We start from the raw sequence: 13,818 nt of genomic DNA, 5'->3' as shown, positions 1-13,818 counted from the left end.
TAAAATAATAAATATAATAAGAATATAGTACAAAATAAGCCATAGACCAAAGTAAATATAAATTAACAAATCACACTAGCAGATAAAACTCAAGAATATATTAAAAATAACACTTAAAATCAAGTCAGGCTTATTTCAGGAATACGGTGATAATTTAATATTAGATAATATATTAATATATAATACATTACACCTACATGTCAAATTAAATACACACACACACACGCCCATGAAATGAAAAGACAATTGATTATTTTTTAAAAAACACTTTGTAAATTAAGAATTAAAGTGCCTCCGAGGTACTGAGGAGGTTGAGGAAAGAGGATTACAAGTTCCAGACCAGCATGGGGAACTTAGAGACATGTTATCTCAAAATAAAAAATCAAAAGGGCTGGGGATGTAGCTCAATGGTAAAGTGACCCTGGGTTCAATCCTTAATACCACCAAAAAAAAAGAATAAAAGCATGACCAAAGCTGGGCCTGGTGGCTGGCTCAGGAAACTAAGGCAAAAGGGGCCCTGGAGTTTGGGGGCAACATAGCAAGACCCAATCTCTTAAAAAGAAAGGATAATGGCTGGGTATGATGGTGCATGCCTGTAATCCAAGTGGCTCGGGAGGCTAGGACAGGAGGATCGCAAGTTCAAAGCTAGCCTCAGCAAAAAGTGAGGTGCTAAGTAACTCAGTGAGACCCTGTCTCTAAATAAAATACAAAATAGGGCCAGGGATGTAGCTCAGTAGGCCAGTGCCCCTGAGTTCAATCCCTGGTACCAAAGAAAGAAAAAAAGGATGACCAATGTGTCTGATGAACACAGATGCAAAAATTCTCAACAGAACACTAGCAAAGCAAATCAAGAAGATTATATACCATTATCACATCCTGGAGGTACAAGGATGTTTCAACATATATCAATCAACAAATTTAACATATTTACATCAACAGAGTAAAAGACAAACACCATATGATTATCTCAAATGATATAGAAAAGTCATTTGCCGGGGTTTCTGTTCGAGACTAAAAGGCTCAGGGGTCACTCCAGGTAAACAGGGCTAACTGGGCTGCGTAAAATAACCTCACAAGAGACACAAATACCTTTTTCTTTGGGATCGCTATGACCGCTCCTCTGACCTTAAGGGTCCACAGGAAGAGAGAGATCGAGATACGCGCTGACTCCTTTTATTGAGGAGAAGCTATTCAAAGGAGGCAAGGGGCCAGATTTCAGGGAGCTGAGTCTATCTTCATGATGTCCACTGTCAGCAGGTTGACTGACATCTGGGTAGGCCACACCCAAAAGCACAGTAAGAGAAGGAGACACACACAAGGCACATCCTTGGAAGATTCTATCCTAAACAGGGCAAGGGGTTATATTACAAAGGAACAGGTGAGCATAGCTCCACCCATGGGGCTATAGGAAGACACGGGAGAAGACACAGTCACTCAAACCCTAGAAGAGCAGGGCAGTCTAGCAGCATGGGTGCCTGACGTCACATTGCCCAGCAGGGTAGTTAACTCAGTCATGTGCGAGGTTGGTCTCCCATAGTCATTTGATCAAATTCAACATCACTTCATAATAAAAACACTGAACAAATTATATATGGAAAGAATGTGCTTCAACATAACAAAAGCCATATATAATTATTCAACATCATATTGAATTGGGGAATGAGGATGCCCACTTTCCCAACTTTTATTCAATGTAGTACCAAACACATATCCTACATATTCACATGTATAATTCATGTATTCAATAATATTCAGAATATATAAGAAACTCCTAAGTAAGGCACAAATCTAGACTTCCCCTGTGAATCAGGGGGACCTCCCTTGACCATACAGTCCCTTCAATCTGTTGCACCCATTCCTTTCACCACCTTCCTCTCCCCACTCCTATCCCCAATTATAACAAAACTGGAATGATAATTTTATACTAACAGCCTAGAGAAAAACACCTGTGCTGATTATCTTTCCAGTTTTGATCTGATTATGATCATAAAGTCGAATAGGCCTTCATGGCTGCCCAGAAATCACACTACATTTCCTTTTTTATTTTCTGTGCTGGGGATTGAACCTATGGCTTCACACATGCTAGACAAACACTTTACCACTGAGTCACATCCCCAGTCCATGACTTACTTTCTATTTCACAGGGGAAAATAAAAGCTATTGAAAGATAATTTCTAAAAGCTCTCACAAACCACATCTGTCTGTCTACCCACATATGTGCCTGTATCTTTTTTATTATAATGAATGGTCCACACACCTATTAAGATAAACCCTTCACTTGTGCACCAGATTCCATCTCTTTTTTTTTAATATATTTTTTATTTAGTTGTAGATGGACACTATATATTTATGTATGTATTTATTTTTACTTGGTGCTGAGGATTACACCCAGTGCCTCATATGTGAGGGCCAAGCCCTCTACCACTGAGGTACAGCCCCAGCCCCTCCATCTCTTTTTGACTACTCAAGGACACCTACTCACTCTCACATTAATTTTACCACCTCTGATCATTTCTGTCTGTACACATACATGCTTTGAGCCCTGTTCTCCTATCACTCTTAGCTTTATACCTACACACTCCTCTTGGTCCAAAAGTGTCTTGATCAAGACCAATTTTCAAATAAACTGCCTCTAATCTGGCCCTTTGCTGGGATGACTTCCTTGCCTTATTATCCTCTTCAAGCACCATCTTTCCTGCTTCCCTGACTCCCATCTCCACAGAGCAAATTCTCCAAAGGAGTTGTCTGTTCTTGCTGTACTTTGTTCTGCCATTCTCTCTTGAGCTCATTCCAGCCAGGTTCTTGCCCCCATCACTCCATTAAAACTGCCAGTATCCAGTCACCCGTAACTTAAATGTATTGCTAACATATAAAATTTTATTTCTCATCTTATTTAACGTAACAACAGAAATGTACAACAGAACTCAGATGGTTCTGAATCCTGGTGCTGCTAAAGTTGCTTGAAATAAATGGTCAGCTGAGAGGGGTTTAAGCCGGTGAACCTGTAGTAGGGGACGTGCATCATACCTTTCTAGTACCTCAGAACTAGTTTGGGAAATTCACAAGGGGAGCAGGGAGATTATAAATAAAATATAGCATTCTTTTTTATTTCTAACAAGCCTATATCCATTTTGTTTACCCCACTTTTTCTCATTTCAATTTCTATATGCATTAATTCAGGGAACCCATAGTGCCTTGACTACTTACCCTTAGTTTCCACAAGCCAAACCATTTTTAAGCCACCCTTGTCTCCAGAATGATTCCTTAATCTTCAGTTATTTTCTAGCCAAACTCATCTTCTTAATTTCCCCCTTTATCCACAGTTTGACTTTCTGCTGTTTCAGATACCTGTCATCAATCACAGTCCAAAAATATTAAATGAAAAATTCCAGAAACAAACATTCTTATGTTTTAAATTATGCACTTGTGTGTGTGTGTGTGTGTGTGTGTGTGTGTGGTGCTGGGGGTTGAACCCAGGGCCTTGGGCATGTAAGGCAATCACTACCAACTGAGCTATATCCCCAACCCCAATTGTGATTTTGAGTATAATGATAAAATCTTGCATTGTCCTGCATGGTACATAAATTGTCCCTTTGTCCAGTGTATCTATGCTGTATATGCTACTCACCCATTAGTCACTCATTGGTCATCTTGGTTTTCAAAACCACTATCACAGTGCTGGTGTTCAAGTAACTCTTAATGTAGTAGCCCAAGATTTCATCCCAATGCCTACATCATTCACCTAACTTCATCTCATGGTATAGGCACTATATTTTCTCACATCATCATAGAAGGGTAAGTACTGTAATAAGATTTTGAGAGACAGAACACATCCACATAAATTTTATTAGCGTACTTAATTTTACTTAATTATTGTTAATCTATAACTGTGCCTTTTGGAGGGGGTATTGGGGGTTGAACTCTGGGGCACTCTCAACTACCAAGCCACATCCTCAGCCCTATTTTGAATTTTATTAGAGATATGGTCTCACTGAGTTGCTTAGCGCTTTGCTAAATTGCTGAGGTTGGCTTTAAACTCGCCTCCCAAGCTGAGATTACAGTTGTGCACTACCACGCCTGACCATCCGTGCCTAATTTATAAATGAAAACTTTATAATAGGTACGTCTGTACAGGAAAAAACATAAGATATCCAGGTTTGGGTAATATCCATGGTTTCAGGAACCCACTGGGAGTCTTGGAACATGTGTCCCTCCGATAAGGGGGATTACTGTGCATTCTTTCAAGCAACTTGACTCTTGTCTACCTGCTCTAGCATTTCCATCGTTCTCTATGCTCAAATCAGCCACATTCTTACCTGGCTCCTCAGCTAGGCCTTTTACTGTAACTATTAAAAAACCTATTATTATTCACTCTTTGCATTCCTAACACTAACTATCATGATATACTTTTAGGTCATTCACAATTTTTCTTTAAAAGATAGGTTGTTCTTTCTTCTAGTAGGTGTAAGTGTATTAACATTCAACTCAAAAGGGCCCACTCAGGCTTCCCTTATTATAGTCATAATGCAAAATCACAGAGGTGAGTCAACATATGTAATAAAAATCCTGCTAGTCCCACCTCATTTCTTTCTTTTCTTCCTGATAGCCAAAATTGAAAAACCAAAGAGGAAAATATTGTATGAAGAGCATGTTTTAGTCTTTCCTCAACTTCAGAAACACAGTTTTATCAGGTACCCAAAATTATTCAGTTTGAGGGAGCTAAGCAAATTCCCAGTGCCTTTCCTTACTTGTAAGTAGAGGTCATAATGTTTACCTTGTATTATGGAAATTAAATAATGTATGCAATATACCTAATACCTAGCACATAAAGGTGTATAACAGATGATTGGAGGAAAAGTCATAAATCATATGAAAGTTAACTATTTATATATGGAATATGTTCCTTTCCTATGACTTGATTATCTTTGTCTACTGCCAAGACTGGATGCCTGGAAAACAGATTTTGGGTTGTTTTTTCTTTTTTTTTTTTCTTTATACTCTAATTATTTTTATTTTTATTTCTTTTTTTTTTAATTTTTTATTGTGGGTTGTTCAAAACATTACAAATTTCTTGACATATCATATTCCACACTTTGATTCAAGTGGGTTATGAACTCCCACCTTCACCCCATACACAGATTGCAGAATCACATCAGTTACACATCCATTGATTTACATATTGCCATACTAGTGTCTGTTGTGCTCCGCTGCCTTTCCCATCCTCCACCCTCCCCCCTCCCCACCTGTTTTTTCTTTGTTGTTGTTGTTGTCGTCATTATTTTAGTACTGGAGATTGAACCCAGAGGCTCTTTACCACTGAGCTACATCCCCAGTCATTTTTATTTTTTTTATTTTGAGGCAAGGCCTCACTGAGTTGCTCACAGCCTCACTAAGTTGCTGAGGCTGGCCTCAAACTTGCAATCCTGCCTCAGCCTCCCGAGTTGCCGGAATTACCTGTGTGCACCCTGTTCCCAGCTGGAAAACAGGAAACACTGTTAACTGTTACTAAACTGTGTTTTAGGGTTTTTTAAATACTTTTTTTAGTTGTTGATGGACCTTTGTTTAATGTATTTATTTATTGAGGAGTAAAAATTGCTAGTTTCAAAGGATATTTCATATAGTCCCTGAAAGAGCCTGATCAACTACAACTACCCACAGAAGAGCACTTCTGACCAATGACTAGAACTCTCTTCCACCAACCATTCCTATCCCTCCCAGACTCACCCTTCCTAATCATAATCAGAGTTGTTCTACAGGCTCAGCTTAGCTTCCAGAATTCATTCAGAATCTTATGCCCTGGTCTCTTGAGTATGTAAGTTTGCCTGGGTGAGCAAGCCTTTATATTTATGCCCCTTCCTTTGCTAAATCTGTTTCACCTCCTGCTTTGAGCCCTGTTCTCCTATCACTCTTAGCTTCATACCTACACACTCCTCTTGGTCCAAAAGTGTCTTGGTCAAGACCAATTTTCAAATAAACTGCCTCTAATCTGGCCCTTTGCTGGGATGACTTCCTTGCCTTATTATCTGAAGACCCTAGGTCAAGTTGGATCTCACAAGTACAGGAAGTCAGGACATTGCCCACTGAATGGAGTTCTCAGAGGCCAATGGATGGGGGTGGGTGGTAGAGAGAAATTATGCTTGTTCTTTCTTGAAACAAATTACCTCTCCCTGATAGACTCTAGTGACTGGCTTCTAACCACAGACACACAGACCTCCAAGTTCTGCACATCCAAAGGGCCTCAATTCAGTTTCCTCCATTGCTTGTCCTTATTCCCCTTCCCAGAGGAATTTACTAACATGTCTTCAGAGTTGCTCTCACTTCTAGTTTCAAATTAATTTCTTCAATGAAAGGTTAATCTCAAGACTGGTAAAAAGCTGAATACAACTAACTCTCTTATGTTCTTATTTTCTGAATCCTGTCATAGGATGCAACAGTTGCTTTCCCAATCCTGGTTGGAATGTCTTCTGCTCAATCTCCTAGGCCTCCTGGCCTCTCTGAGCTCCTTGCTTGGTGACCTACAGGTCAAGAGATGACTGGAAGTGCTACTCTTATATTCCAGCAGAGGGCACTGTAGGTCTGGCTTTTCAAACAGGAGCATGAATAGCACAATATTCACCCAAGAATGAACTGGTCACAGCCTGAGCCCCTCTGCTATCAAAGTTATAGAAATGTATCTTGGAAATAACCCACATTGTCTCGTAACTGCTACAGACCACCATACCCTATCCACATGAAACTAGAAGGAGGCACTCTTGCTAGTCATAGACACACTTTGCTGAAGCCTAGGGAGTGGGCTCCAAGCAGGCAACCATGTCTGTAAGCAGCAGACAGGACACTTTTTCCACAGGAGCTCAGCCTTTCCCCACCAGTCTTCCCTACTAGGACTGGTCCAATGCACTGGTAGAGTGATTCACCAAGATTCAGTACTCTGCTATCCTGAGACTGGCCATAGGAAATGAAGTTCCACATTTGGTAGAATTCAGAGAGGCAGGGTTCTGCCTCCATATCAAGGCAATTTTATCATATCTCCTACTCAACTCAAGGCTACTCCAGGTGAACAGACACCCTTCACAGGGTCTCTAATGAGCTGTGTGAAAGGAGCTCATCACAGGGCTGCTTCTATTAATCTTAAGTCCTCCTTGGTCCTTCCTGAAAGTCCTGATGAGGTTACTTCAAGGGGCAGTGCAGTCTAGGAGTAAGAGCGTGGGCTCCAGAGCCAAGCTTCTTGGGTTAACTTGTGTCTCTACCACAAGCTAGTTTTATAACCTTGGGAAAATTTCTAAAATTCTCTGTGCCTCTGTCTCCCCTCTATAAAATAACAGTAGGTCTTACCTTACAGAGTTGTGTTAAACACGTTTATCAAGTATTGGCTACTTTTATTGTTATTATCTCTAGAAAATCCATGCAATCCACTTTAATCAGCAGTCTGCAACCAGCACTAAGTTCCATTGCTGTCTCATGGCCCATCTACTTCCCCTGTGTTCAGAATTCTGAACAAGTACACCACTGTGAGAAAGGTATTTTTGAATGTGGAGGCAAAAGAACTGCCCCCATATGGAAAACATGCTCTGGGGATTGGTCTCGTTCCCTGGATATATGCTTTCCTGGGCTCCTCTTCACTTCATCCCAAAACATTGGTAATTTCCTTGCATCAGGGAAGACAGTAAGTGCAAGATAGCCCTCCAAACACACTTCAGCTGATTTCAGTACATCTTAATGTTCCAGCCAACTTCAAGGGATTAATGTCCAATATTTGATATGACTTCCTAGAGAAGAGTCATTTTTATGTACAATATCATTAACATTTTCTCTCAAGCTAACCTTGCATGAATTTCTACTCAGTGTGGTATTACTCTGCGTACAGCAATCCAACTCCTAGACAATAGCAATTAATGTGTGTTGGATATTATCACCACTGTGTCCCAAGCCTTAATCTAGAAGTCACACTTCTGGGATCCTAAATTCAAATGACAAACTCAAATGTCACTGCTTCTAGGAAATGGTCCCTCATTGCAATAACCTGTGATGAAATACAAATCACCCCTCTGGTTCAGTCTAAGCTTCCAAAACTCTATACTCTAAACAAGGCTTTAATACTGCCACCTCTTTTAGGTCCTCAGATATACAGGGAGGAGGTTCAAACTGTATCCCACCCTATTATAATTATTTCAAATACATAATGTTAGAGGAGATTTTGATTTGAGGGAAAAAGGGAGAGAGAAGGATCAGAGATGATGAATGAGTGGGGCCAAGCTAAGAGAAAATCAGGAACAGCCCTACAAAAGTAGCATCCCTACACTTCACCAGAGATGAGTCAGCAATCCTCAACCATTTTCAGAGAGAATGGCAAATACTGGACCACATCTAGTTCCTGACAAGCATCAAAAAACAAGAAATATAAAAATCTGAGAGGGTGGGACAAAGCCACTACTTGATATCAACAGAACAAGGCATTGAAAACATCAGATGTAGAGCTGGATTCTACTCTACATCAGACACTAGCTGGAGGAAAGACAGCAAGGGGCCTAGCACCTTTTTCCCCTTGGATGACAGAATGGATGTAATGGCCAGGAGACAGAAATCTTGGAGGAAGCTACCCTGAATACTTCCCTTTTTCTCACTCCCTAAGTCATATTCTTCTGCATCCTAAATTTTCTCAAATCCATCCATTCTTGTTCAAGATTCTGAAATGCAAGCTGAATCTAGCCTATTTAAGTAGAACATGAATGTATTCTATTTTTAAAATATTTTAGTTATAGATGGACGTTATAACTTTATTCATCTATTTTTTATGTGGTACTGAGGATCAAACCCAGTAACTCACATGTGCAAAGCAAATGCTGTACCACTTAGCGACAACCCCAGCCCATGAATGCATTATAAAAGAACACTTGGGGGGATGCTAGGGTTGTGGCTCAGGGGTGGAGTGCTCACCTAGCATGTCTAAGACTCTAGGTTCGAACCTCAGCACCACATAAAAATAAGACAAATAAAGATATTTATTTTTTTAATTGTATATGGACACAATATATTTATTTTAATATTTATTTTTTTAATTGTAGATGGACACAATATTTTAAAAAAAGAACACTGGGAAGCATATAAAAGCTGCAGGGGGAATGGAGAACCAAGCTTGATGTGGAATAACCAATAACAATGCTCAGAATCATGCCACAGACGTGGTTTGGCAGAGACATTACCTACATTCAGTGGGCACTGCTGACACCAAGGACACAGAGTCCTGGATACTGCTATACTGCTGTTGAGAAACAAGATTTAGTGACACTTCTCCCAATGCCCATCACTAGGAAAAATAATAATAAACTTTATCTAGCCACATCTCCCTTCCAACCTCATGTTTGATTCAAAATCTGGATCAGATGTATTTAATTAGACTAGCCAAAAGTTTTTGTCTACGTCCTTGCTGTGAAAGAGCCTGAGTGAGAAAGATCTGGTTTTCTCAGCCTCTAAAGTGAGATACAGGTTTTGTTTCATAAGAGATGCTTCCCAAGCATAACGAATGTTAGGTAATCACTACACTACCTTACGAGTCCCATCCCTTGTCCCTTTCCACTTCACCCAGCAATCCAGGAACTAAACCAACAAAAGTTCTCTGCTGCCTCTATAAAGCTTCTAATGCATTTGCCATCCTGCTCCCTAAAATGTTCTTTCTGGTTCTACTGTGGCTCAGGGACTCCTACTTATGCCTAAGACTTAGATCAAACATAACTTCCCATTTTAGGCCATTTGCAATTCTATAAACATGTCAATCCCAGGAAAGGAGTACCTATCCAGATAAGGATCCATCTTCCCCAGTACTGACCCTAAATATTTATCCAATATTCCGAGTTCAGAGAAGCAAGACAGCAGTGAGGGAATTCTTGTGATCACTCTTCCCCTCTGTCACAGTCATGGTGATTTGACTCCTGAGATCTTGAGAATTTGGTGTGAGGGGCTGGGATTGTGGCTCAGAGGTAGAGTGCTCACCTAGCATGCATTAGGCCCTGGGTTGATCCTCAGCACCACATAAAAATAAAATAAAATAAAGATATGTGTCCACCTATAAGAAAAAAAATAAATATTAAAAAAAAGAGAATTTGGTGTGAGTGGTTAGGAGAGATCCCTGCCATGTACCTAGTTGATATGGAGACTACGGAATCACAGAACCAAATAGCCACATTTGCCAGGTACTCATTGAATGAATTTGTTCTTGTTTCAGACCAGATGGAATCAGTGTCCACTAGGCTTCCCCCCATTATCTCAGAAGATGGGAATTATTTCCTGCACCAGAATAGTCACATGAGATACAATGAAGCTGTACGGAAGGTGTTGCTAAAAACATGTAAGTACCTTGGAGTGAGTACCATGCTAGGATTATATCATTGAGGCATGATTATAGGGCAGGAAGAGAGAAAGAGCCAGGGAGAGAGACTGAGAAGAGGTGGGAGAAAGTAGACTGGAATGGTAGGTGAGCCTGATGAAATATAAATTGAATCAGACATGAAAGCACAATATACAGGTTTAAATCCTAGTTCTGCCTCATTTTAGACATCTGACTTTCTGTGGGTCACTTACACTTTATTAACCTGCTTCCTTGTTCATTTTGAGAGAGAGATAAAGAGAATGCCTGCTTTACTGGTCTACCAGTCTTACAGAATTGATATGAAGATCACACCAGAGCTGAAATAATTTAGGAAGGTACTTTGTATATTATCACACAGTACCCCATGGTGAGTAGTAGGGCAAAGCACCAAGCTTTAAATTTAACTAAACTGAGCTTAAACTCCAGACAAATTGTGTGATTTAGGGCAAGTTAACTTCTCTGAACCATCTAAAAATGGGAATAAAGATGTGTATGGTGGCGCACACCTGTAATCCCAGCAGCTCTGGAGGCTGAGGCAGGAGGATCGCGAGTTCAAAGTCAGCCTCAGCAAAAGTGAGGTGCTAAGCAACTCAGTGAGACCCTGTCTGTAAATAAAAATACAAAATAGGGCTGGGGATGTGGCTCAGTGGTCAAGTACCCGAGTTCAATCCCCAGTACTCCAATCCCCGGTAAACCCCCCCCCAAATAAATTAATTAAATTAAAAAATAAAAATGGGAATAAAACTCTAGCACTGTTGTGAAAAAGCATGTAGGACAAATTTTTGATGCATGTGATACATTGTAGAAATCTTGAGAAAATTATGCTCTGTAAAGAAAGGCAATCCAGGACTGGGGTTGTGGCTCAGTGATGGAGCGCTCATCTCACATGTATGGGTCACTGGGTTCAATCCTCAGCACCACATAAATAAATAAAATGAAAATATTGTGCCCATCTACAACTAAAAACAAACAAACAAACAAAAAATAAAGGCAATCCAGGACTGGGGATATAGCTCAGTTGGTAGAGTGCTTGCCTCACATGCACAAGGCCCTGGGTTCAGTCCCCAGCACCACAAAACAAAAAAGGCAATCCCAAAAGGTTACAATTGGTATGCCATTTATATAGCATTCATAAATTTACAAACTTATAGAAATGAAGAAGAAAGAAGTTAACTTGTCCAAAATCACACAACTTGTCTGGAATTTAAGCTCAGTTTAGTTAAATTTAAAGCTTGGTGCTTTGCCCTACTACTCACCATGGGGTACTGTGTGATAATATACAAAGTACCTTCCTAAATTATTTCAGCTCTGGTGTGATCTTCATATCAATTCTGTAAGACTGGTAGACCAGTAAAGCAGGCATTCTCTTTCTCTCTCTCTCAAAATGAACAAGGAAGCAGGTTAATAATGTTACAAAATGGCAGCACCAGGATCAACAGCAATGGAACAGTTCTGTATTAATACATTAACATCTTGGTTCTAGTAGTGTACTATAGTTTTGCAACATAATACCATTGAGGGGATCTCCAGGTATTATTATTGAATCTACCTATCTCAAAATTAAAGTTTAATTTATAAAGCTAAAATACTTTTAGCTTATTATTAATTAATAGGAAAACAAGTAAATATATTTACTCAGTGAATTATTAGATTTTTTTTTTAAATCATGATTATAAAAACCACAGAGCAAACCAAAATATTAGGCCATAAATCTAAGTTTAAAAAAATACCCAAATTTTATACACAAGTAGAATTAGATTTATCCGAACAGTGAGAATACCTTTTTTTTTTTTTTTTTTTAACAACTAAGCCACATTCCCAGCCCTTTTATTTTTTATTTTGAGACGGGGTCTCACTAAATTGCTTAGGACCTCACTAAATTGCTGAAGCCAGCCTTGAACTTGTGACCCTCCTGCCTCTGCCTCCCAAGTCTCTGGGATTACAAGCATGCACCACCATGCCTGGTGAAAATATATATATTTTTAAAAGTATCTAGGTAAGTTTTTAAAAATACCTAATACCTCTAGAACATGATAGCACTTGATATCTGTATCTAAAAGTGAGGTGGTATCATTGTTAAGTTTCAGAGAATTACCTGGAGTGAGGAAAAAGAAGGCATTATTTCAGAGAGGAGGGAAAGAAGTAAGGATGATTAAGCCCAGAAAAAAAGAAAATAATGAAATCAGTGGACACCATCTGATACAATTCCCAAGTGGGTTGACCACTTGTTCTTCCACCATCTTAGCTCTTGCGGAAGCTTTCTTGGAGATGGCTTACTAGCAACAGGAAGAACCAAGACTAATTCATCTGACCATGAAAGGTGTAAGATGCTGGAATCCGGAAGTAAAGCAGGGTGTGGTAACCACATTCCCAGGACCTCTGAGCACCTGGTCAGGCCCAGTTGCTTGGCTGGGCTTTTGGGGAGGGAGAAAAATAAGTGGTAAACTTGAAGGAATTCAGTAACCTGCCCTCCCCACCACCCAATCCATTCAGTCCCCAATCAGGTCTTCAGAGTCCCTCTGACTGATGCTCAGAACTTCAGCTTCTGGCGGTCTCATGATCCAGGAGTACGTCCGGAGAAAACCATGCCATGGATCTGGAGCCCACGCCACTGTCTCATTAAAAGCCCAATGACCAGGTTAGGTTAGGGAGGGGTCAGGGTGGGAAAACCAAGGGAAGTATTCCCTCCTCTTACTGAAATCATTAGGCTGTTTTATCTCTGCTCAACATTGGAGAATTAGGAGAGGTTTGGGTCTTATTACGAAAGACTGGTCACAGAACCTGGGCAGTAGTGGTGGTTCAATGGAGTTAAGGATTTCTTTCTTTTTTTTTGTTTTGTACTGGGGATTGCACACAGGGGCACTTTACCACTGAACTGCATCCCCAGCCCTTTTTATTGTTTCTAAAATTTGAGACAGGAACTCACTAAGTTGTTAAGGGTCTCCCTAAATTGCTGAGGCTGGTCTTGAATTTGTAATCCTCCACCTCAGCCTCCCAAATCGTTGGGATTACAGGAATGAGCCACAGTGCCCAGCTAGGTTTGTGTTTTCACATTGTAGATATGATTTCTGAGGAGCACAAGACATGTCTGTGCCATTCCTGTGGGAGCCCGAGGATGTTTCCACTACCTTTGTTGCTCCCCTACTTTTTCATCATTACCCCTGCACATTCTGAGGTAGTCTTGGGACTATTTGTAAGGATTTTCCCCAAGCCTCCAGCCTAGCATGGCTGAATCTCAGACCATTTCTCTCCTTTCCAGGTTTATGGATCACTCCATTCTTAACGACAGAAACTTCAGTCTATATTGAGGAGGATATGATTGTATAAGGACAAACAAGATGGATTGTGAAAGAAGTACAAGGAGTGGGAAAGAGGGAGAAGTATCCCAGTTCTGATGACTTTGACTAATGGGAAGAGGGGAATCAAGAAAGCAGAGTAAACAGATTGGACTAGAA

The 13,818-nt window shown here is 40.2% G+C and overlaps 1 protein-coding gene across 2 annotated transcripts in view; it reads left to right on the top strand.

Annotated features, from left to right (window-relative positions):
* Spmip11 (sperm microtubule inner protein 11) overlaps positions 1-13,818 on the top strand; it is a 23,977-nt gene extending 10,159 nt beyond the window's left edge. Inside the window, exons 5-7 of one of the 2 annotated variants that reach the window (XM_027949899.2) lie at positions 10,220-10,342; positions 12,857-13,001; positions 13,623-13,818. In XM_027949899.2, coding sequence (XP_027805700.2) covers positions 10,220-10,342; positions 12,857-13,001; positions 13,623-13,671 — 317 coding nt within the window. In that variant the 3' untranslated portion in view covers positions 13,672-13,818. Of the gene's footprint in view, positions 1-10,066; positions 10,343-12,856; positions 13,002-13,622 lie in introns of those variants that run through there. The other variant, XM_071609929.1, reaches the window with a different exon arrangement.

Source organism: Marmota flaviventris, chromosome 3 (assembly GCF_047511675.1).
Source record: "Marmota flaviventris isolate mMarFla1 chromosome 3, mMarFla1.hap1, whole genome shotgun sequence".
Classification (NCBI taxonomy): Eukaryota; Metazoa; Chordata; class Mammalia; order Rodentia; family Sciuridae; genus Marmota; species Marmota flaviventris.
The sequence above is the reverse complement of the archived record's forward strand: the minus strand, read 5'-3'. Positions and strand labels throughout refer to the sequence as shown.